Source organism: Haliotis rufescens, unplaced genomic scaffold (genome assembly GCF_023055435.1).
Source record: "Haliotis rufescens isolate VD_foot unplaced genomic scaffold, xgHalRufe1.0.p SCAF_80, whole genome shotgun sequence".
Taxonomy (NCBI): Eukaryota; Metazoa; Mollusca; class Gastropoda; order Lepetellida; family Haliotidae; genus Haliotis; species Haliotis rufescens.
The window spans coordinates 1325143-1349769 of record NW_025964373.1 but is presented as its reverse complement, the minus strand read 5'-3'; the positions used below and the strand labels follow the sequence as shown (position 1 = coordinate 1349769).

Sequence of the window (24627 nt, the reverse complement as noted above, 5' to 3'; positions counted from 1 at the left end):
TTGGGATAATCGATCCTCAGGCAAATCATGGTGAAAACCTCGGGATGTAGTTTCCACCTTACCTGGTCAGGCCAGAGGGTCTTCTGACACGTTCCCGGCATCCTGGGATGTGTTGAACTGGGAAGCATAAGCCTAGGCTGTCTATTGGACGGGTAATGACGTCAGAGAAGGGTCCTTTATTAACCACTGAGACCACCAATGCCGAGGGAGCAACCAGCATAGATGACGTCGCAGGAGGCGCCGCCACTACCACTTGGGTAGTAGATGACTGAGGTAGAGGCTTAGTAGCTGGTGTCATGTGAGCAAGAGGCGTCAGGGGAGCAGCTCGCGCCATATAAGCCAAGGGCGCCACTGTCACCATGGTATGTTGAACCATGGATTGCATCCAGGCTTGCATTAAACTAGGATCCATGAACGAGGGAGGCAGCACATGCTGTGGTGTCTGCTGATAAGTGGGAAGCGATGGTGGAGGAGGAACGGTCACCATGTTAGGGTTGTAGGACGCAATGGCTGGCATTATACCCGTAGCCAGGAGAGAGGCGTGTCAATGGAGGTGTCCACAGGGTGATCAAGTGTCGATGGAGTAGTCATCGTAGGGGGTGTGGAGCTGGCCGAGCTAGAAGTCAACATTGTGGTGACTTGTCAGTTGACCGAAGCAACCAGCGAAGCAGTGCTGGTTCTGGTAGGTGCGGATGCAGCGATGGCCGACATTGGAGGGTGGCGATGAACACGTTGAGTGCAGCATTTCTTAACTTAATTCACAAACAAGTGGAATTTTAGCACAAATTATGTATGAATTATATCAAGAATGAATAATCAACATACAACAAGACAATATCAAGTAAAACAAAGTTCAAATAACACACAATGGAACTGATATTTGCAGAAGGCTTATTCACACACAACACATCTGATCGTGTTGATTGACAAAGCAGTAGTGTGCCTTTATGTGACGTCACCACTTCCAGGTCACATGGCAGCTGTGTGAGGGTATTGCTACACCATCAGTTGGAACAACATCTTCTGCAGCTAGGCTTCTCACAGCTTCGTCTTTCTGTAAAAAAACAGCAGTAAATGCATTAAGGAGTGTTGCAGGATAAGTTAAAAAATGAAGCCTTGTCACAGTTTGAGGGTCACCAAGCATTGTGGCACCCCCACTCCATGCCCCCCACACACACCAGTGGCCATGCAGGACTTCCTGCTGAGGTTCATGGGGTGGGGCTCCAGTAGCAGGTGCCCCTCCGTCACGCACAACGTGTTCCCGCAGAGATGTGAGACATCGCCATCTAAACCAATTTGGTTGGTAGCTATCATGTAGACTAACCTGTGAACATGAACAGCTCTCCATTTGCCATTTGTGGTAAATTTAACATTAATCTGGCCATATTTGACCCCCCTGTAACTCTTCTGATAGCCCGTCCATAGACAACACTCACCATTGGCACTCACAGCACAATTCTTATGTACTTTGTCTCGGTACTTGCTACGTGTTGTATGGTCCATCCTGAATGGAATTGAACATGTTGTAAAACACAGGACACACAGGATACATTGCAGGCAAATCAGTAACTGCACCGGGGATCCTACTGCTTCATGACCAACAGTTGATATAACATGTCAATATGCCGGAGAGAAGCCAGCCTCGATTATTCCCTTTTAAACACATTCTTTTGGGCATAAAAGGCAAAATAGCAGAGAAAATTATGTCGACTGATCTACCGAAAACAAGGTTTGGAAATGATTGACAGTTGAGGAAAAATACAAGTAAAGACAAAAGTCTCATTGATCATGTTATTTGCTCACTCAAGGACCATGTCACACTGGAGGACTATGTTACACTGCAGTCTAGGACCATGTCACACTGCAGTCTAGGACAATGTCACACTAGAGGACCATGTCACACTGCAGTCTAGGACCATGTCACACTGGAGGACCATGTCACACTAGAGGACCATGTCACACTGCAGTCTAGGACCATGTCACACTAGAGGACCATGTCACACTAGAGGACCATGTCACACTGCAGTCTAGGACCATGTCACACTGCAGTCTAGGACAATGTCACACTGGAGGACCATGTCACACTGGAGGACCATGTCACACTGGAGAACACATGTAACTGTGTCTTGGGTATATTTTTAGATGCAAGACATGTAAAATCAAAAAATATTTCTGAGGGATTCTTTGACGAAGAACTAAAAATCATGCGCGCATTCTGATTGGTTTGTCGTATTTTCGCACATAACATTCATCGACAGGGGGACGAGTCTTCTTGCAGGTTACGGAAAGGGGCGAGTGGTGACGAATGGGTTATATTATTGATAGAATTGGGGGCACGGGTGGCCCAGTCGTCTAAGGCGCCGCGATTCACTGTGCGGATTTGCGTCCCTTTGGCACGCCAAAATCCTATGATTGTGGGTTCGAATCCCAGTTCGCCCCAATTATGTTTCTAGGTTTGTCAGCACCATACCCGTGCTTGTGGGTTTCACCGAAGTGGTAAATGTGGTACTGTTAAAAGCGGCGTTAAACCCAACTCACTCACTAACTATTGATAGAATTGATCTGCTACCTCGGCTTTACACTGGATATTATAACTTAGTGTTTCCTACAGGCAAATCCCTCACAGCTCTCACAGGTGTAACTTAGCCTGTACATACGTCAGAATACAGAAGACCCACTAGGCCACAATGCATGCAGACCTGTAACATTGTTAACCTGTCTTGGGAAATTATTTACATTTATTCTTAGTATTTGGCCTCATTATGTTAGAATATGAATTTAGAATCTGAAACACCTACCACGATCTATTATACATATGCAATTGTTGTACAATGCAAGGTCTTAACAACCCGTTCATCAACTGTAATGTACATTTCAATACACATGTCGCGGGTTCTGCCAACGATGTAATTGAGGGAACTGAGGCGTTGCGCATGAGGTATAAAAGGATTTATTACCTGTAAAAATATATAAATTACATCAACATGAATTGATGAGTCGAGGAAGAAAGAATGTCTTCCCTCGACAATGGCGTGACATAAAGTCGCATTTGATTACGTTGCATAGCATGGCACAATATAATATTCAAACGCTGTTACTTTATATACTATAAATGCAGCAATAAATGATTTCGGCGGCACACGTTATGTGTGACGTCACCACATTATAAACAAAGTAACATTTTTATGATCTTTTATGTAATAATAAAATATATATACATGATAAACAAATGGAACTTAACCAGATCTTTCACTCACAATCTTACTTACAGGATGGTGCTTTAAACTTAGTGTTTGAATTAGTAATCTCGTGCAACGCGATGCCTTTAGACCGAGTATGATATTCACAATTTACAACATTAATGATTTAGTTTCTACAATCGCGTTACCTATTCTATTGACTAGATTTCCATAAAGAAAGTAGATAGACACGGGTACATACCTGTAAAAATATATAAATTACATCAACATGAATTGATGAGTCGAAGAAGAAAGAATGTCTTCCCTCGACAATGGCGTGACATAAAGTGGCATTTGAAAGTGTCCACGTCACACCCCAGGTATTAGCACGAGATACTGCTGGTAAGACAACCAGGAGTAAGATTGCGAGATGAAGCGTCCGTAAAATGAAACAGAGATAACTCTTGGCAACTAATAAATCCGGCGACACCTTCCCCCCCTTTGAGAAATGTTGTCCTCAACCTTAAAATGCGCTGAAGCATCCAAACAGAGAAAAGTGAAACCTTTATACAACTACTTACACACATTATGAGTCCACAACTTTGAAAGTTAAGAACACAACTATACAAAAACCTCAAACGATTCAGAGATACCAGCGGCCGATTGTGTATCCTCAGAAAGGAAAACATCTTTATCAGAGGAAACAGATGGTTTGGCAAGAATACTGTAGTCAGTTACCCAATCGCCATTTCTGAGCCAAAACGGAGGAGCTCTGTTACGGGTAGTCCTCCCCATATCAGAATTCCGTTCTGACACATGATCAGTGGAGTCTTCAACTACATCCTCGTCATGAGCAGACGTTGTACCGGGCTCCTCTTCCGCTGAAGCAGATGACTGTTCAGGAGGGCTGGAAGTATAGCGTGTTGGAGAACTGTTAGATAATGGTCCAGGAGACGTGTCAGCAGGAAATGAGTCTTCAAGCTCAATCACAGTTCCTACTGTTTCCATGGATTCCTCTCTATTAGCTTCAGTTCTTTCTTCTAGATCTCGACCAAAGTTAGTTCCATTGGATCCAGTAACCTGAGACACTGGTGGACTAATCGGATGTGGTAACAATACAAATACTTCCTCGGCATTTTCGTCTTCTGACTCCATGAGTTCTTTGTATTCTTTCACCTTCAAGGATACAGATTTCTTCGTCCCTGCCTTTCTTTCATTGTTTTTCTTATGTCCAAACACTGGTTCCGCTGGTATTGACACAAGTGGCAGGAGCATGTTCCGATGAAGTGTCTTCTTCAGTCCTTTGCCATCTTCCTGTTGCAGGGTGAATACTGGGATGTCCTTATTTGGTTGGTTTACAACTTGGAACACATGTGACAACAGTGTGGCTACAGTGTGACTACAGTGTGGCTACATTTTGGCTACAGTGTGACTAGTGGCTATAGTGTGACTACAGTGTGGCTACAGTGAGACTACAGTGTGACTACAGTGTGGCTACAGTATGACTACAGTGTGACAACAGTGTGACTACAGTGTGACTACAGTGTGGCTAGCGGCTATAGTGTGGCTACAGTGTGACTACAGTGTGACTACAGTGTGACAGGTTTAACCATTTTACATATTTATTTGTTTATTCGTCAGTGTCCGCATTTTAATGTTCAACTTTTAATTATAATTAGTGGTTAGGATAGATTAAATGGAGTTCATGAGTCCTTCATGTTGTAAGCCTTAAAGGGGCACTAATCTCTGGCTTCTTCTACGTTGTCGGACACTGCCCACAGGCCTGTGAGTCGATTTGCTCGCTAACGCAACTGAGCGTGACAAGAGACTGGGCTACCATCTGCAAGGACAGCTAAATAAACTTGGAGGCAATATTTGTTTTACGCATTTTTGAACACTGATTGGTTAACTGTGATCTATAAAGATTTCTACAAAGAGCACATGTTAATTAATTTCTTCAGCCTAAACAAACAGATAAAAAGAATGAAGGAAGCTCATCGGATGTCGTCATTTGGAAATACCCCTGATGGTTATAGTTTAAAGCATTTTCGGATTTTGGATTGCATGAATAATACGATTACTACTCCCTTGTTGTCATCCACGTTTTCTGGTATAACCCTACACTTGTGTATTTGTCATCATTCACTTGATGCTCAGTTAATGAATTTATTACAGGTATAAATAGTGGTAGCACAACTCAGATTACCTGACAAAGGTTCCCATTTGGCATTTCTTGTGTCTAGGTAAATACTCAATCTAAATCCAGGTTTGAAGTGATGTGAAATGTGTGTTATGTAATATGCATGTGGCAGCCCAGCAAGAGATGAATGATCACTTGATTTACTTTTTTGTATATACGGATCATTCCTAGCCATCAAAGGATCAACAAAAAATATGTTGATTGATTTATTATAACTGTTATCTTACACAGTGGATACTAGTATGTCAAAAATAAGTGTTTACATGTGTAGGTTTACTTATGCCAAGGGAATACACTCATATGGCGTGAAGTGCCGATGTGAAAACAACATACTTTGTTCAAAGGGTTAACTGATAATACGTTGATTGATTGCTCATTGTTAAGAACCGTGAACATTATGAAAATAGTTGTCACATGGGCTTTCTCAGCTGACCTTTGAGACTTGACACCTATGTGAAAGAACTGAAACAAACTAATTGATCAGTTGAGAAACGAACACGGGTTATAATATCCCGAAACAATATATACATTTTAAAATATTTGATTGTTACAGAGACACGTGACATCGAATAAGTGTCTTTGTACAGCTGCAGACGTGTGGGATACTGTTCCTTTATGTGGATATTCACGGATACATTCCTCGAACAAGGAAGCTGCCTAAAATTGTACGTATAACTTTGGTAGGTTGTAATTATGATATTTTCATTTTGTTTTCATTCATTTACTGTAGCATTGAACAGAATCATTCTTGTTCCTCTACGTCTTACTTGGGAAGTTCTTCGATGTGTGATAGATGTTTTACAAATTGACTGAAAAATCTGTCCATTTATTTAACAGATTGATTACAATCTATTTAAGTAAATGTGATAAACTAGACCTATAAATTGTTAGCTTTTGTAATTACTAGACCTATAAATTGTTAGCTTTTGTAATTACTAGACCTATAAATTGTTAGCTTTTGTAATTACTAGACCTATAAATTCTTAGCTTTTGTAATTACTAGACCTAAAAATTCTTAGCTTTTGTAATTACAAATATATGACTTTCCTAGTGTATGCGTTGTTTTACAGAAAAGTTTATGTTTTAAATGCTCTTGTGATTAGTTCTGTGTAGTTTACTGTCTGTACTGTACAGGATGATTAATATTTTATAGTTTATGTAAATACATGTAGTCCAGTTGTATTAGTTATTGTTATAAAAGTATATGTTTTATTCAGAAATCCAGAATAATAAGACACAGCACTGTGGTGGGGAAGACACCCCAGTCTCACCACAGGGTAGGCACACTATTACATATACTCACACGCAAAAGAAACGCAAGTGGTTTTAAGCAAATAGGTAACAAACAAGGAACCATAAATTGATACGAGTTTTAGCATATAGTGAAGCCTGATGGTGTTATCAATATTTTTGGTTGCATTTTGGAAGCCCCATTAAAAACGCAACATAAAAAATGAATCGCCAAAACACACCATTTCAATGAATATGTGGTATCATGCACCCATTTCTCGCGAAATCGAAAACGCACGAACTGTCACGAACTGAAGGGTGTATAAAACTGTGGCCGATTCTTGGACCTACCACTCCTTAGTCAACAATGCCACGCCAAACTCAATTCAGAGAAACCAGGCTATCGGACGTTTGGAAGCTGGAGAGTCTGTCCAAGATGTTGCCCGTCATTTCAACGTTAACATAACCACAATTTACCGTCTCCTGCATCAGTACAATGCTACACAGACCACAGATGACCTTCCTCGGAGCGGTCATCCTAGGGTCACCACACCTTGACAAGATCGGCAGATTACCCATCAACACCAGCGACATCCGTTCCTAACTGCAAGTGAAAGTGCTCGACAGACCATAGGAACACATAATCGACACATTAGCCGGGTACTGTGATCCGACGTCTCCGTTCCAACAACCTCAGATGACCTGTTCTCCAACCATGGCACAGGGTCATCGCAACTGGCGTCATCATGAGTGGAGGCGTGTCATCTTCTCTGGTGATAGTCGCTTTTGTGTCTCCCATGCAGACGGAAGAGTCAGAATTTGGCAGCGTCGAGGTGATCGTTTTGCTGACAGAAACGTTGTGGAAAGGGATCCATGGGCTTGGCCTAGCGTCATGATATGGGCAGGGATTGGACTTAATGCGAGACGTGGACCGATGTGCTTTCTGAATGTAGGTCAAGGTCACTGCTCAGTGGTATATCGACCAATTGATCAGACCCCACGTTATTCCATTTTTTGCACAACATCAACAACACATTTTCCAGCAGGACAACGCTTGTCCCTATTTTGCCAGAGCTACCATGGCCTTTCTGCAACAACACAACATCCGTGTTCTGCCGTGGCCAGCCCTCGGCCCTGATCTGAACCCCATCGAACACTTGTGGGATGAGGTTCAAAGGCGTCTGCACAATGTGTGCCCAGTCCCTACAACTGCCGATGAACTACGCACAGCTGCTCTCGATGTGTGCAGGAGGATCCCTAGGGCCTTCAAAAATCATCTGATCCACTCAATGTACAGGAGATGTGTGGCAGTGATCAATGCTAATGGTGGTCACACCAGGTAGTGACTGACATTTTGGGTATTGACCCGAAACTGTGTAAGCCCTTAACATTTGAAAAAAACAATTATGTCATCTGCCTTTTAATCCATTAAACTGTCTTTCTGTCAAAGTTTTGTCAATCTTGCCCTATTGGTATTTCTTGTCTTTACTGTTGAAAATAAATAACATGTATACTGCATACTCGACTTGTGTTTCTTTTGCGTGTGAGTATATATAGTCTGTATATATATTTGTGTAACACAAAAGTATGTTACACCCCTAAATTCATGTGCATGTATGTATTTTGTAAGAGATTTATAATCACTTTACAATTAGAATTATTAGTCATATATAATATTATCTATTTGGCTCTTACATCAATGAGCAGATTACTGAAGGTGATGAAGAGAGAGCAGTCCAAGACTGACTTGCCCTGCGTGTGACTAAGTTGTAATAGCAAGAACCATAACAATGTGAAATGTTGTTGCAAAGTTGGTAATATTTGTTACTGAATGTCTGAAAGGGTGACAGAAATACAAAAAATAATGAAATGTGTTTTTGTGTTTTGTTTGTGTAGGCATCTGTCCACTTCATGTCAAGGTTGAAGGCAGTAGCTGAGACAGTCACTGATGCATGAAGATGTTTATGTAACACATGTAGGTCCACCTACTGACCATGTGTCTCGTCTGCTTGGTGAATGGGAATAGACATTTAACCTGAACAAATGTATCAGCATGTAAGTATGTGGAAGTATGAGTGAATGAAGTACATGCATAGGATTAGGAGGTATTAAACAAGTCATTGTTCACACAAACAGGTAAAATAATGTTGTGAATGAATCTGGTATCACCATCATCCTTATTTTGTTCTATTATTGGAACCCCAGGTAACCAGCACAACACACCCAGAGCACTTAGTTACTTGTGAGTATCGTACTGGTAAATTAGGTGAAGTGGGCGAACACCGATGAGTAGAGGGGTACGTCATGCACAATGGTGTAGCAAAATTATCCTCAACAATTGTTCAAACAAGTTTGAACTACAAAGTAATTAATCTGAGTTTAGTAAGGCCTATATAAGACATTTGATTCAAAACAGAGCGTGTAGACATTTTCTTGGAGTGGGAACATATACTCCTTATGATGCAGTACAGGGGGAAGATGGGACTGACCCCTATGTGTGTCAACCTGTGGAAAGCCGTGTTACGTCAGTGGAGAAGATTGGTGAACATGAATGTGGATAGATTGAACTGAAGAATATTCATCCTACTGGACAATTACCGTGTATCAAGATGTAAGATATGGAACTACAGAATTTACAAGTTCTTTGAAAACCAAGGGTTGAGTAATTCCTACAACGTTGAAACTTTTATATCCAAGAATGTGATCGATTGTGTTATTAATGCATATGAACTGAAAATACTGGAAGCACGGAGAGACAACATTCGGCAAAATGATAGAAAATTGAGCTCTTATCGTCTTTTCAAACAAGATTACTGTATGGAACCTTATGCCCCTAAACTTTAAGTAAATTTCGCTGTGGTGTCACCCCCATACGTATTGAAACAGGCCAATATTAAGTACTGTCCATTCAACAATGGCTATGCTGCTTTTGTGACAACTGCATCAAGGATGAGATACATGTCCTTTTACAGTGTGCAGTATATTCAGACCTGAGGTACAAGCTAGAGCAGAACGCAAAGCTGCTATTACCGCAATACAATTCTCTGTCTGATATAGATAAGATGTGTGTTTTACTGTCATTTACTAGCTTAGATTTAATTTCGGCCAAAACCTTGTATTTAATCTTTACCCGGCGAAGAGGGCTTTTATGTTCCTGAGTTTATTATGTATTTCTATTTTATTTCAGGGAGCGCTGTTTTAAATATATTTTGTATAACCTGTTTTATATATGGTGTCTCGCAATTCTTTTAGAATGGCTTGTGTACTTTGATAATAGATGTATATTATTTTATGTATATATTGCTGTACGTGAGGTGAGACCCTAATAAACTGTCTGTCTTTGAATCTAAATTATCCCTGTCTCACATAGCCATTCATGGGAATGAAACGGCAGACACACTGGCAAAGCTAGCTCTGGACAAAGCAGAGATAACACCCTATGCCCTTCAGCAAGCTAGAGAAAATGCACAATCAAAGCCTCCACAGCCCACGAATGGCAAGTCCAATGGGACGCAAGTCAAGCTTGCAGATGGCTTTACAAAATTCACAACCCAAATTAAACAAGAGTTTGCCACTAACGTGGCTATATCCCCAGCCCCTGTTGCAGAATTTATGACATAACTAATCTAAACAAACTCTAACCTTTATTAACCAAGGTGGAACTTGTCATGGAAATTGTAAAAAAAAGAAGAGTTTGGAACCTAAGTCCATCTTGTTGCCATGGAAACGTAAAAATTAAAATTTCTAAAATTTCTAAATAGCAAAAGGCACCAGTTCAGCATGTACTTGACCGACCTGATATGTTACATAAAAAAATATTGAAAGGTTTCTGAGTTATGCTCTGGAAACGAAACATGACGGACGGATGGACGTATGGATGGACGGAGCCCGTTTCTATATCCCCCGCCAACTTTGTTGGGCAGGGGATAAAAAAGAAGCCATACTTCTACTCATCTGAAAGAAGGTCAGCTACTCAACCGTATCAGAACAGAGCAGCCTAAGTAGTTATGTCCCTTGCTAAACAAACAAATCCATATCAGTACGTAAATAGAAACCATATCGACTTAAAAACAGAATGCTGGTCTCGCGAAACAAACTGTTGTATGATCTACAGTTCAACCACATGAAACGGGCATGTTCAGTATAAACAATGATACACTGACCAACAAAGGAAACACGAATACCTTATATGTTCACAATATGTTCATAGATGTTCACAAGGCATCTCGTGTGTGATGTCATAGATCCACAACTCGAGATGCACCATTTGTCTCGTGCAGGATTAGGGTATAAAGCTTATCGTGATGAGAATAATGACACTATGGTAACTCTTGACTGACTGTTAGTTTTGTCATTAATTGTATACATTTGAAACATCTATTAACGTACATACTTCTCTATATGTTTCTATGGTTCAAGTTTCTTTTAGACGTGAGAATAATACATGTTGCCAATTTTTATATGAACTTCTCTGGAAGTGCATTAATGCTATCAACATCTAAACTGGGCCTTGACTTTCAGTGCATATCTTTATTCACTGACATGATTATTTATTCTGAACTTTATTTTGTCATGGTTATTGGACAAATGCCTTGTGGGTGACCTCTGTTGTAGTGAGATGTCTTGTGTGCGAGGTCAACTTGCAGTTATAAATTGATGATGAGAAAACCTTTCATTTTTGTTTTATTAGGGCTCTGAGCAGAAAGGCCGATTTTTGTACCAGAGCTAGCAGAATAACCACTGGCTCGATTATGTTCAAACTTTGTATGTGTATGGAATACTAGATTCCGCCAAAGTCCCAAGGCCGTAGCCCCAATGGCCAAGGGCAGATAACTGAAAAACAAGTATTTTTTTAAGATGTATTTTGCCCTATTGCTCCACAACCGCTAGTCCAACTACTTTCAAACCTTGCATGTATCTGCTGCTTCAGTTCCTTGACATTTTTTGTTCTTTGACTTTGACAGCCATATTGGATTCAAGGTTTTCACAGGGTATTTTGGGTATATGTCTTCAAATCCAATCTCTGAACCAACTGCATGAAACGATTTCAAACTATCTGAGAATTGTCTCCATACATAACACATCAAACTCTGTTAGCCTGTTTTGAATATCTTTCTTAGTGATTTTGATGACTTTTTTCTCCGAAATTTTACTTTAAAGATCATATCTTGTAAGGCTCTTCACAGAAACTATTGAAAGTTGACATGAAGTTAGTCGGACATATGTACCTCATCTTTTGTTCTTGGTTTCATGCTAAAAGTAACACCGCTTGGTGGTAATATTTGTTTAATATTTGGGACACCCCTGGAACACACCAATTTCGTAGCAGCGATTTCCGGTGACTATTGTTTGACGGAGTTGGTACAAGCAAACAAGGATTCGAACATGTTCGAGGTCGGAAAAGGGTTTAGAACAGACCTGGACACCCCTGCACACTACAATTTCGTAGCAGCGATACCCTGCAAGTGGTGCCTAAATTTGACAGTTTTGGTACAAGGAAACCCTTTGAGGTCTTGAACATGGACGTTTGTGCGCAGTGTTACTTGGAGCTCACCATTGCTGCTTGCAGCTTTAATTTATCATTATTATCATCTCCTGTTTTTGCATTAATTAGTTGGTGTTTTCAACATTTGAAAAGCTATATTGCATCCACACTTCATAGATGACTACCAAGTACGACACAGTTAAACAGCTAATAATAATAAGTGCATTTGTTAGGTGCTGTTTTCCATCCACTATGTGGTTGCTCAAAGTGCACTCATTACTCCGGTCAGTGGATCAGTGTGCACTCAACAATCATTCTCAGCTCCCTGGGGAGTATACAACCCAAGCTGCCTGTGAGGCACTTGAAGGTTAACAGCCACATTGACATCTCATCCTACCAGGTACCCATTCACTGCTGGGTGAACCAAGGCACATTTCACACAAAGTCACTTGCCACAGGAGACTCCACATGTGTCACCTGTGCTTCAGTGTGGGGCAGGACCAAAGCTCTAGAAACTCCCAGGAGTGAAGCTGGTGAACGCTGTTGAGCATCCAGCTACTCTCCGTGGCCAGCATTGCTTAACATCACCTGTTTTGTGACCTGTGCGCTGGTCACAGGAACATGTGCCACCAGCTAGTAGTACATGGTATGCATGATTCTACAGAGTGGTGAATGATCAATATTTCTTATATGAAAACAACTATCTTGACATCTTACTTTTCATACTCTTGCTTAGTTATTGCTTAATGAGTTCATAGTAGGCTCATCGTGTGAACTCATAACCAATAATCACCACACCTATGCAAACTTATCCTGTTTAATTTGCTTCATATCCCAAAGGCTTCCACCTATGCGTTCTCTGTCCATCATGTTGTGACAGTATTATCCTTCTGTTGTCATTGCCTACTCATGTTATCCCACTCATGTATGCAATTGTTGTTACTGTTAATCCCCCACCTACTATATATATTCTGTACAATGTTCCTCATTCAGTCTTGCTTGACAACGATGTAAGAATCTATACTGAAACGTCACCTTTACAGTATTAAAGAAGTTGTTATCCATAAATTGAATCTACTTTGGGTGCAATACAGAGTTGTTCACACTAAGGAGAGTGAGTCTGGAGAGAGGTATTATTAAAAGAAGCTGTTGCACAATGGTCAGCTTAAGAAACCTCACCTTGCCTGTGGCCTGGGATTACAAAGGAACTAGTGTTAACAAGGGGATTAGTGTTAACAGGATTATGAGTGGTTCCAGTTCACTGAAACACCAACCATCACTGACCTATCTACACATACTATCACTGACCAATCTATACCAACTATCACTGAGCAATCTAAACTGACTATCACTGACCCATCTATACCAACTATCACTGACCAATCTAAACTGACTATAACTGACCCATCTATACCAATTATCACTGACCCATCTATACCAACTATCACTGACCCATCCATACCAACTATCACTGACCCATCTATACCAACTATCACTGACCAATCCATACTGACTATCACTGACCAATCCATACTGACTATAACTGACCCATCTATATCCAGCTGTCACTGACCCATCTATACCAACTATCACTGACCAATCTATATTGACTATAACTGACCCATCTATACTGACTATCGCTGACTGAATGTCATGTTTGTTTATTTGAACTGACCACAGACTTAAAGATTAGGGAAAGTTATTCACCTGCATGTAATAAACAGGATACTTTGCTCAGTAAACATTATCCAACATGTCGAAGGGACACAAACTCCAATCACCCAACCCTTAAACAGTCACAGACACCCAACCCTCAAACAGTCACAGACACCCAACCCTTAAACAGTCACAGACACCCAACCCTCAAACAGTCACAGACACCCAACCCTCAAACAGTCACAGACACCCAACCCCCAAACAGTCACAGACACCCAACACCCAAATCACTGGATATCAGTAACCCTAATATAACATGTCAAGGTGATGACATTCAACTGACACAGAGACTAATAGCATATGAAGTCAGGGATATTCTACCACATGACAGTTGTTTCACTACACTGACACCAGCATCCACAACACCTGGAGTGTTGAATCAGTGGCGAGGGTGGTCAATCTGTTGGTCAATACATAACCAGGGTACAGGTACGCAGTGCTGACCCATACTGCTGGATATATCTATTGGTCATTGCTCTACTCTGCAAACCCCCCTAGTTGTGCCCTCAGATTATCCAACATGCTTGTCTTACCATACTAGCTGTGCCATAATGGTTACAGTGATCATCAACCCAATGTGCAAATCTGCCAATCTGTCAGCATCATAGCTGAGTGTATGCTGCTACTCAGTTCAATGAAACAAAACTTGATAGATTAAAATATTTGTTCATGTATTAATTCAATATGCCACATGTCCGAAATATACATTTACCCACTATTAATATGTCCCCATTATCACATTAATGTCAATATGCACATCATTAGCCTCCGCATATCTCAACATTGCCATCTCCTCTGGGTATTAAAGCTCTGAACTGCACCAAGTCATGCCAGGGAGTAAGGAATATCCGTGAGTTACACACAGAGGCTGAAACTTGCCTGGCTGTGTTAGTGTCTGTTCATACTGAAGAGGCTGTTTTGAAAACAACGTGACCACACCATTGTGTAGTTGCAGCTGTGGAATAACTGAGCTAAAGCCTTGGCAGGTTTACTAACAGTGCCACATTGTCTCCACCGTGTAGAACATTGAAGATTCTCCACCAGTGAGTTACAATGTATCAGAATTGTACCACAAAATCAAGGCATCTTACAAGAAGGAATATTATGATGAAACGCGAGGACAAATGCCAGTAGTTGGTTCCATGATAGTATTTTGTTTTTAAAACAAATCCACAGTATTATTTTTTATCCTTATGTAATGACTATAAACGTTTGTGACATGCCTCCTTATGTAATGACTATAAACGTTTGTGACATGCCTCCTCATGTAATGACTATAAACGTTTGTGACATGCCTCCTCATGTAATGACTATAAACGTTTGTGACATGCCGACTACACTATTGTTTTATTAGCACTGGTAGAAAGAGTGAACGGAAACTGAAGCTCTCACACATGACGGGTGATTTCGCGTCATTAAAGATGACAAGTAGGAGTATTTTTTAGTGTTTTTTGTTTGTTACAAAGACAATTTAATCTTGCATGTGATGCTCTATATAACCTCCATATTACTTACCTGCACAAAGTCTCTGGGATAATGAGCAATCAGTGACAGGTTCAAAGGGAGCAATAATTGCATTAAAGTCATCCAATTCTTAAAGGATATGAACATGATCGGACGTTGGCTGTGCTATAATGGGCCCTGAATACCAAAATAAATATTTTATACGAAACATTATAACGCCCCAGACCAATGCAAATGGCATGTGAGCTACCATACCTCTTCGGGGATATTCTGTGAAAGGAATTCTCCCTTGTCTTTTTATGCAATAACTGCATTACTAATGATAAAAAATATGTATCCCTGGGCCGTCCTATAAAGTAGTTCCTACAAAACATTGAAATTGTCCTTCGCCACTTTGATATTGTCAGCATTGTATGGAACAGTCTCTTGAATTATCTAGCGGCTGTTATTTGTCCTAACTGTCTATATTCGCCAAGAGGTGACTGTGCGAAACGTGGCACTATTTTCTCTTTCAAGGGAACCATCACAAACATTATCTTGAAAACATATTTCTTTAAACAAATATTTAAACGTGGATAAGAAGTGCCATTTTAAGTGAAATTTGGGATGTCTTGAAGTAAAGAGTTTGGTTAAGAAATTCAGAGAGCCGAATACACTGTTTGTGGGATGCAGAAGGTGCAGATCAGTGGAGAGAGTTGTCTTTGGCGTTATATGATGGGTGTGTGCAAGCAGAGAGGTGGGACTACACTGGACAAGCTGCACAGTGGAGAGAGTTGTCTTTGGCGTTATATGACGGGTGTGTGCAAGCAGAGGTGGGACTACACTGTACAAGCTGCACTGCAGTAGACCAACGACAGGGTACATCCGTGGACGGGATATACGTATTGTCTCACTGATGCCCGTAACCACTGAACAAAAGAGAAAAACCCACTATCTACCACGTTCAGATACTGACCCACCATTGTGGACACGCAATATCTGCATGTATTGGCTCTATAGATTGAAATAAGGCCTATCGTTGTTAGCAGCGTATGAATGAGTAAAGTTCACCGCCAGGATGGCTTGTTTACAAATCATGTTTACTTTTCGACTTCCGATAAACAACGACATGAAAACAAAATCACAGCAGGCTTTGACATTGAACGACGCCTTAACCGACGTAACAAATGTCTGCGTGTAAACAAACAGTCGCTATGGTGTCTCCTTGATTTGGTCTCAATGATATGATGACAATCATACTACAGGCTAGACCATTAACTTTCAGCAGTTGCCTTATTGTCCCTCACCTGTAAACCCCTTTTCCGGCATCAACATTTGTAAACGCCGTTCACGAGATGTAGACACTAGACCATCTGGAAACGTTCTAAGTGTTTGTATTCATTATGCCGCCAGAACTGTTTTGGTTCAGAGTTTGATGACGATAATAATGTACTCTGTTTATCAAAATAGGTATTCGTTTTTCAGGTAAATAATAATTGGTTAAACTATTTTTTTTCTCTGCTCTATAAATGTCAATATCATGTCTCTGATCTCTGTGGCTTCTTAATGCTCCGCAATTACTTAGTTTCCTGTACTGTCTGTATCCCACCATAGTGGTTGTTTATGCTTTGTGCCAAATTGATATTTCTTGAAGACTTTAACAAAGTCCTCCCCTGGTGTGTGATATAGATTGAAGATTCACTGATGGACTAACGAATATTATCCAGAATCAATCATGATCAGTGTCATAATATAATAACATTTGCCCTGAAATAATCAATGAAAGTTCCTTGAGAATGTAGCACTGTTTTCTTCATTAAAACCGTAATTCAACATTCATATGTTCATTTCTGGTTTCTGTATTTAAAATGTCAGACCTGTTGATTAGTGTCTGTTGGAGAAGTGTCACCATGACAACCACCATATTCATACACACGGTCAACGGATTTGCCATGCTTGTCAATATACAATATTTTCTGAGGTCTGTCCACGTGTTGTTTTGTTTGTTTGTTGTTTAACCCCGCACTCAGCAATATTCCAGCTATATGATGGCGGTCTGTAAATAATCGAGTCTGGACCAGACAATCCAGTGATTGACATCATGAGCATCGATCCACGCAATTGGGATTGATGGCATGTATCAACCAAGTCAGCGAGACTTAACACCCGATCCCGACAAGCATAGTCGCCTTTTACGGCAAGTATGGGTTGCTGAAGACCTATTCTACCCCGGAATCTTCACGGGTCGTATTGTGGAATACGCGGATACGGCAGACTAGACTTAAATCGTTCCTAATGGGTGGGGACGACTACTACGAATGGAACGCCTACTACGGGGACCATGTAAAAGCAACGTCAGTATATTAAGAGTGAGTGAGTGAGTGAGTGAATGAGTTAATATTTTACATCGCATCGGCAATATTACAGCCAAATCGCGATGAAAACAAGTTAATTATTCTTAGATACCCGTTGACAAAGGACAGTAAGACAGAAACGTAAATGTAGTACGATATCTTGACGAAATTCGCTTCTCATAGATTAACTTGTCTTCAACTGTATTGTGTTGGCAGTACATACAATACTTTTCTGTGCGTCTGTTTGTATGTACACAATCGCTGTGAGACCTATAGGACGTGTTGTTTTTTATGCTTGTTACCTGGGACATCGATTCTGGTACTGTACCTAGGTCACGAGGAGTAAATGCTACATGCAGGTTCTTAAATCTCAGACATAAGCCTGAGCCTGCAAATTCCGCTCAATATTGACACTCCTCCGGCGTGGTGTACTATTTGAGTCATGAAAGTATGTTTAACCTGACAGGAGATCTCTAAGATCTGTATATATTGCGCAAACCCAAAGTTACATTTAACTCGGACATTAATAACCTCTACCTCATACCTCTTTTTCTAATACAACTGAACTATCACTTCAAACCTGATATTCAGCTATGCGAGCATTAAAATCACTTTTGAGTGTGTGAGTTAGAAAAAGGGCCTACTGGCCCACTTTATAATACTAAACTTCAGTGTAACCGACTTAAAATGTGATCTCTCAAATTTAAAAGTGGCCCGTGTGCGGTTCAGCATCAAAACTAGCATTCCATTGCTAATGACCGCCGTCATATAGTTGGATTGTTGCTTAGTGTGGCGTTAAAAACACAAAACAAAAAGGAACCGACTTAAATGACGTTGCCGTTGGTACTTCACAACACTACAATCCCCGGAAAATAAATCATGATATGTTTGCATATGATTACAATTAAGGTACCAAAGCCTAATAGGCCATTTTGAATATTGGAGTGAGCTTTTAGTGAAGATCTTACAGGCTGTTATTTACTATCCAATAGCCAAATTAGAGGCGATCTTGTCGAGACGGGTAATACCCATTATCGATGTTCATCCGGGAAGCACCGTATAAATAGCGATTTGGTGCGTTGTACGGGAACATGCACGTGTTGTTGTATACAGAAATTAGACAAACACACGATATGAACGTGATACTGCAGTTTTTTTAATGGGAAACTAGAAAAAACAATATGCTGTTTAAACACTAAAGATAAGAATATTGAGAGAGAAACAAACACATGACAAGTCTTCTACTTTATGTGACTGTACAAGTCTTCTACTCTGGGTGACTGTACATGTAGGTTAGAGATTCTCTGATGTGGGAACACTGTGGAATAACTTTCACAAAATCGTTGTCTTAACGACCATTTTATAATTACATGTATAAATATTTTCTAAGATTCTACAGTGCACTACAACTTTGATGTTGATCTTATAGAGAATGTAGGTGACAGGGCAAGGCAGGGTGTATTCACGATCTGGTTCAGGATGCCTTTGATTCCAGAAGCTTCAGTAAAACGTCGTTGGACACCTGCAACCCAGTCGACAAGACACGAACATATTCTTGTAACCAATGGTATAGCCAGTACAAGTTCTCCTAAAGCCGGTTCTGTAGGATAAAAAAAATGTAAATGAATAAGATGTTTTCTACACGATTTCACATGTACCAAGTTGGAATTAATAACACGTGATGCAATCGATGGCATGGCTCATAAGTGAATAACATTAATCACACGTGCAATTTGATAACACGTGATGAAAGACTTATATTATATTTAAGCTAAACACATTCAGTTGGGACAATTACATTTGATGTTTAACGCCGTCTTACGTACTTCAGCTATGTGACGAGGACCTGCAAACAACTGAGACTTGGCCAGGCAAACCAGTGCTCGTTATTGCAAACAACGTCCCACGCTGTCTGGGAAGGGGTACGGTAATACGCAATCAACCGAGACACCTGATCCATCACTATATCCATTTAGTCGCATAGATTGCTATGTGTCTATTCTTACCCGGAATTTGATTACATGATTTCCAAGTGACCATTTTTACAATCTCACCGGTATCTGGTACACCTTCCCCATCTCAAAAATCCACAGCTGGTGGTATATCTTTGACGATACGTAGTTGATCTGTATATACTGCAATAAACATGTCAAGTCATTGTAAATGAAAAACATTTGAAGTAATTATAAGTAAATACAGACAAAATGATGAATTTATTACAGGCCCATTCTCCCTTTGATGTGATGTGGAGTGTCCACGACTTTACAAGTAAAATTTGCAGTTACTTGATATTTTTATTTGGGACACAAAACAAGTTCGAAGAAATTGAAAATTAGAAACCTCCGCTTCGACTGATCAGAGATCAAATAATGTCAAAGGATTGACGGAATTCAACTGAACTGGACAGACAATTACTTCGGCATAACAGAGTTCAACACAACAAAAATGAATAAATAATCAACAGTGGCCTTACGGTTTCTTGAATGAGACACTCTTCGTTATTTTGCACTTGTCACAGTAGCATTTATAAGTGTTTTTGACTGAAAGGAAATAAGATAATGTAAACGTATGCACACCCACAGGAACAGAACAAAACACATCCACACAAACATACGCGCCATCACGCTCACTTTGTGTTCCCCCCACTTAGAATCCAGCAGCCTGACACTGCATCAATTTTAGATCTATTCAAGTTTTATGAGATTCTTTTAATTCAAACACTAAGGGAATTGTGTCGTGAGTGTCACGAAATCTGAGGAAACACACATTTTCTGGCATATCAGATTTTAGCAGTAAAACAGTCATGGAGGGTTCTTTTGTGAAATTTGTAGTCATTTTTCATGAACACAACAAGCTCCAATTACTGGAATTGATGCCATCAACATGACCGAGTCAGTTCAAAACCAACTGTATCACTATTCACATACAATTCAAACTTGAGCATAATGAAAGAAGGTGTAACCCTCAACAAATGTATGTCCTTTCTTCAGTCCCTCTCTAAAATCCACGCCCAAGCGCTCTCCGTAACGTCGAGGTAGTGTGTTGCTATGTTAATTACACATATGCTATCAATATTTCAATCACAAAACTTGTGTAGTTTTATTCCATGATCCTCCCTCCTTAAGTTTCCAAACGTGTTTCGTTACGCATATCCTAATCATACATATACAACACAGCACAGCACATTACAACACACACCTTAAGGATCATTGGTATGTTTCATTGATAGTGGTATCTTGGCTTGAATAAATGCAATACATCGATAGATAGATCAGTCGTTACTCCCTTACATGATATAAATGTGGCCAAATAGCTCTTTTTAGGAAGAGTTTAAACACGAACACGAATGATCTTTGACTCAAGTTGTGTCTCGTAGAATCTGAAGGAATCGACGGTCATATGAACATGTCCGATAGGCTTTCATTCGTCAAAATATAACATGTCCACATCACTGTCATTGCCATAATCGTACCCATCATACGACTAACGGCATCGATATTTAAAAAAACATTCATGTCATCACACTTTACGCACAATACCTCATGAATTCAGAATATGATTAATAAAACCTACTGACTTTAAATGGACTAAGCCTTTCTTACCGAGTGACTCCACCAGTCCAAGACAGATGAGGACCACACACAGTTTCAGGACAGCTGCCATGGTTGTTTTGCCTCTGTGGTCAACACCAGACTGCTGTATGTGAGGGCCGCCTCAAACGTTTAACCAGTTGTAACATCCGTTTGCTATGGTAAAGTAAACATGGCCAATAAGACTGCTCCTTACATCCTTATATCTGTATTTAGAAAACAAGTCCTGTTATCCCTTGACTAAATGTGAACAGTTTCTTTCAGGAAAATTTGAGTAAAAGAAAAATAATTAATCCCAAGCACATATGTGAACAGTTTCTTTCAGGAAAATTTGAGTAAAAGAAAAACAATTAATCCCAAACACATATATGGCGTGCATCTAAAATTGTATACATTATTAGACGAATTTTCCAAAACCTCTTACCCATATGTCTACAACGACGTATCTGCTTGTGCTAAATTTAACAATTCTGATTCACAGCTGTTTGGTTGTGATATTGGTGTTCGACAGGGATATTTCCCCAGTCCTTTTTACTCTCCATGTTTATCAATGAATTCGCGAAAGAAATATAGTTCATGTGAATACATCCAGACATTACTCCTATTAGCCTATGGTATAGCCAGTGCAAGTGCTCCTGTAGCCTATGGTATAGCCAGTGCAAGTGCTCCTGTAGCCTATGGTATAGCCAGTGCAAGTGCTCCTGTAGCCTATGGTATAGCCAGTACAAGTGCTCCTGTAGCCTATGGTATAGCCAGTGCAAGTGCTCCTGTAGCCTATTGTATAGCCAGTGCAAGTACTCCTGTAGCCTATGGTATAGCCAGTGCAAGTGCTCCTGTAGCCTATGGTATAGCCAGTGCAAGTAATCCTGTAGCCTATGGTATAGCCAGTACAAGTACTCCTGTAGCCTATGGTATAGCCAGTACAAGTACTCCTGTAGCCTATGGTATAGCCAGTGCAAGTGCTCCTGTAGCCTATGGTATAGCCAGTACAAATACTCCTGTAGCCTATGGTATAGCCAGTGCAAGTACTCCTGTAGCCTATGGTATAGCCAGTGCAAGTACTCCTGTAGCCTATGGTATAGCCAGTGCAAGTACTCCTGTAGCCTATGGTATAGCCAGTACAAGTACTCCTGTAGCCTATGGTATAGCCAGTACAAGTGCTCCTGTAGCCTATGGTATAGCCAGTACAAGTACTCCTGTAGCCTATGGTATAGCCAGTACAAGTGCTCCTGTAGCCTATGGTATAGCCAGTGCAAGTACTCCTGTAGCCTATGGTATAGCCAGTGCAAGTGCTCCTGTAGCCTATGGTATAGCCAGTACAAGTACTCCTGTAGCCTATGGTATAGCCAGTACAAGTGCCCCTGTAGCCTATGGTATAGCCAGTACAAGTGCTCCTGTAGCCTATGGTATAGCCAGTGCAAGTGTTCCTGTAGCCTATGGTATAGCCAGTACAAGTACTCCTGTAGCCTATGGTATAGCCAGTGCAAGTGCTCCTGTAGCCTATGGTATAGCCAGTGCAAGTGCTCCTGTAGCCTATGGTATAGCCAGTGCAAGTACTCGTGTAGCCGGTTCTGTATTTGTATGACAAATGAAAATATATTGGATGTTTTCTACACTATTTCACATTGGAAGTTGGAATTGATAATATGTGAAACAATCGATTGCATGATTCATAAGTGAATATTATTAAACACACGTGCAATTTACTAACACTTGATGAATGACAAGTGTTATATGTTATTTCTAACTGAGCTGGCTTTCAACTGTTTTTAAGTATTTTTGTTGGGTTATTAGCTTCGTCTGTCAATATGTTTTTAAATCCTGCATACTAATAGTATCTATTAGTCAAAGTGAGTGAGTGAGTGAGTGAGTGAGTATGGTTTTACGCCCTTTTTTAGCAATATTCCAGCAATATCACGGCGGGGCACACCAGAAATGGGCTTAACACATTGTACCCATGTCGGGAATCGAACCCGGGCCTTCGGCGTGACGAGCGAACGCTTTAACCACTAGGCTACCCGACCGCCCCTCTATTAGTCAAAAGACCTAAAAATCAGTATGAGTCGTATTAATGGTCTTAGTACCAAGTACCTGTACATTTTGTACACATTCATGAATGGCTTAAAATATCAAATCTGACAACGTATTGATGTTGCAATACACACAATGCACCTCTGTGTCGATACAGGCCACCCTTGACGTGATCTGGGACAAGAAACTTCCCTGTTGCGGTTATGTCTAGATGGTACACTAAAACGTCCATTATACTTAATTACCTTTACGTCAGTGATCGTATCGTCACTTCAAACAATTCAAACAAAACTTTTCAAAATTGGTTCTTTCATCTTCCAATTCCCGACGACAATAAATACACCAGTTTAATACCTTGTTTAAGAAAGCTTCCATGTAAAAAATAATATCATCAAATCTACAGGTAACATACAATTTACCTCTGTATTGAAACGCAGTATGTGTATGTTTATTCTATTCTAGCTTGAAACCCGAACTGTTTGATGTCAAGTAAGGATTGAAGCAGAGCAGATGGATTCCAACGTTTTGAGTGGCTGTCTATTTGGAATGAGGAAGTATCTCTCATAAACATAAAACAACGGTATGCCTTTATATGTGCAAGTACTGTCGCTTGCATCAATGTACTTGACTCGCATATATGATAGGAAAGTGTATAAAACAGCGACTTTCGTAAATAAACATTGAGCGGTCATCCCTAATGAAATGAAGGTCCACACATAGCCATTATCATTTCACACAACGTTTCAGCTTTCTAGGCCTTGTTTGTCTTCAGAATACACATTTGATGAAATTTCTTAAAAATAAAGATAAATTCCCAATTCTGCACAAACATCTGATGTCCCCATTAAAAGGAACATTCAGATTTCAGCTTTCCTCAGTCAAGCAGATAACAGAGCCTAGAATATATTTGACTTAAAAGCCACAAAATCCTTTCCCTAATCATATTTTATTTACTGAAAGCAGTCCATTGGACTATTCCAACTATATCTTAATAGCTGAGTGTACCTTGTCCCATGCGTGGCACCCGTCACAAATGCATGCAAAGGCAAGAAAAAATATTCACCGCCAAAAAAAACACGGAAACATGCTACAAATCAAAATATCATTTCTATCAGTTATGCGTCCAATTTGGAAAAATCCCCACATGTCTTCAAAAAAATATTTTGAAAGATTTGCTGAAGCCTTTAACGTCAAATCAAAGTCAATAGTAAACATGTCGCAAACACGGAAGACATACTACTTGTCCTGCTACTAACGACACAAATTTGATAACGTTTTGGAAAGAAATGGTCGTGAACTGGCCATAAAAGGAATTTCGAATATTGCTTTTGTGGAGGCCATATCCAAAACTGGATTGAAATCTCTGTGATATTCAGGTGTTATCATCGGTCGGAAGAAG

General features: G+C 40.2%; 2 protein-coding genes across 3 annotated transcripts; one reads left to right on the top strand and one right to left on the bottom strand.

Moving 5' to 3' along the window:
* Positions 1-18741: 18741 nt before the first annotated feature.
* Positions 18742-21353, bottom strand: LOC125377228. 2 transcript variants are annotated; one of them, XM_048390010.1, is made up of 4 exons: positions 21210-21353; positions 20081-20147; positions 19662-19742; positions 18742-19207 (listed from the first exon to the last, which is right to left on the bottom strand). In XM_048390010.1, exons 1-4 carry the CDS (start codon positions 21268-21270, stop codon positions 19108-19110), a joined length of 309 nt encoding a protein of 102 aa, XP_048245967.1. In that variant the 5' UTR covers positions 21271-21353; the 3' UTR covers positions 18742-19107. The 2 variants fall into 2 exon arrangements, with proteins under 2 accessions (XP_048245967.1, XP_048245968.1); XM_048390011.1 differs by having other exon boundaries at positions 18742-19129.
* Positions 21354-21747: 394 nt separating this feature from the next.
* Positions 21748-22782, top strand: LOC124137432 (endochitinase A-like). Its single transcript, XM_048390022.1, has one exon. The coding sequence runs from the start codon at positions 21748-21750 to the stop codon at positions 22780-22782; it is 1035 nt and encodes a 344-aa protein (XP_048245979.1).
* Positions 22783-24627: the final 1845 nt, after the last annotated feature.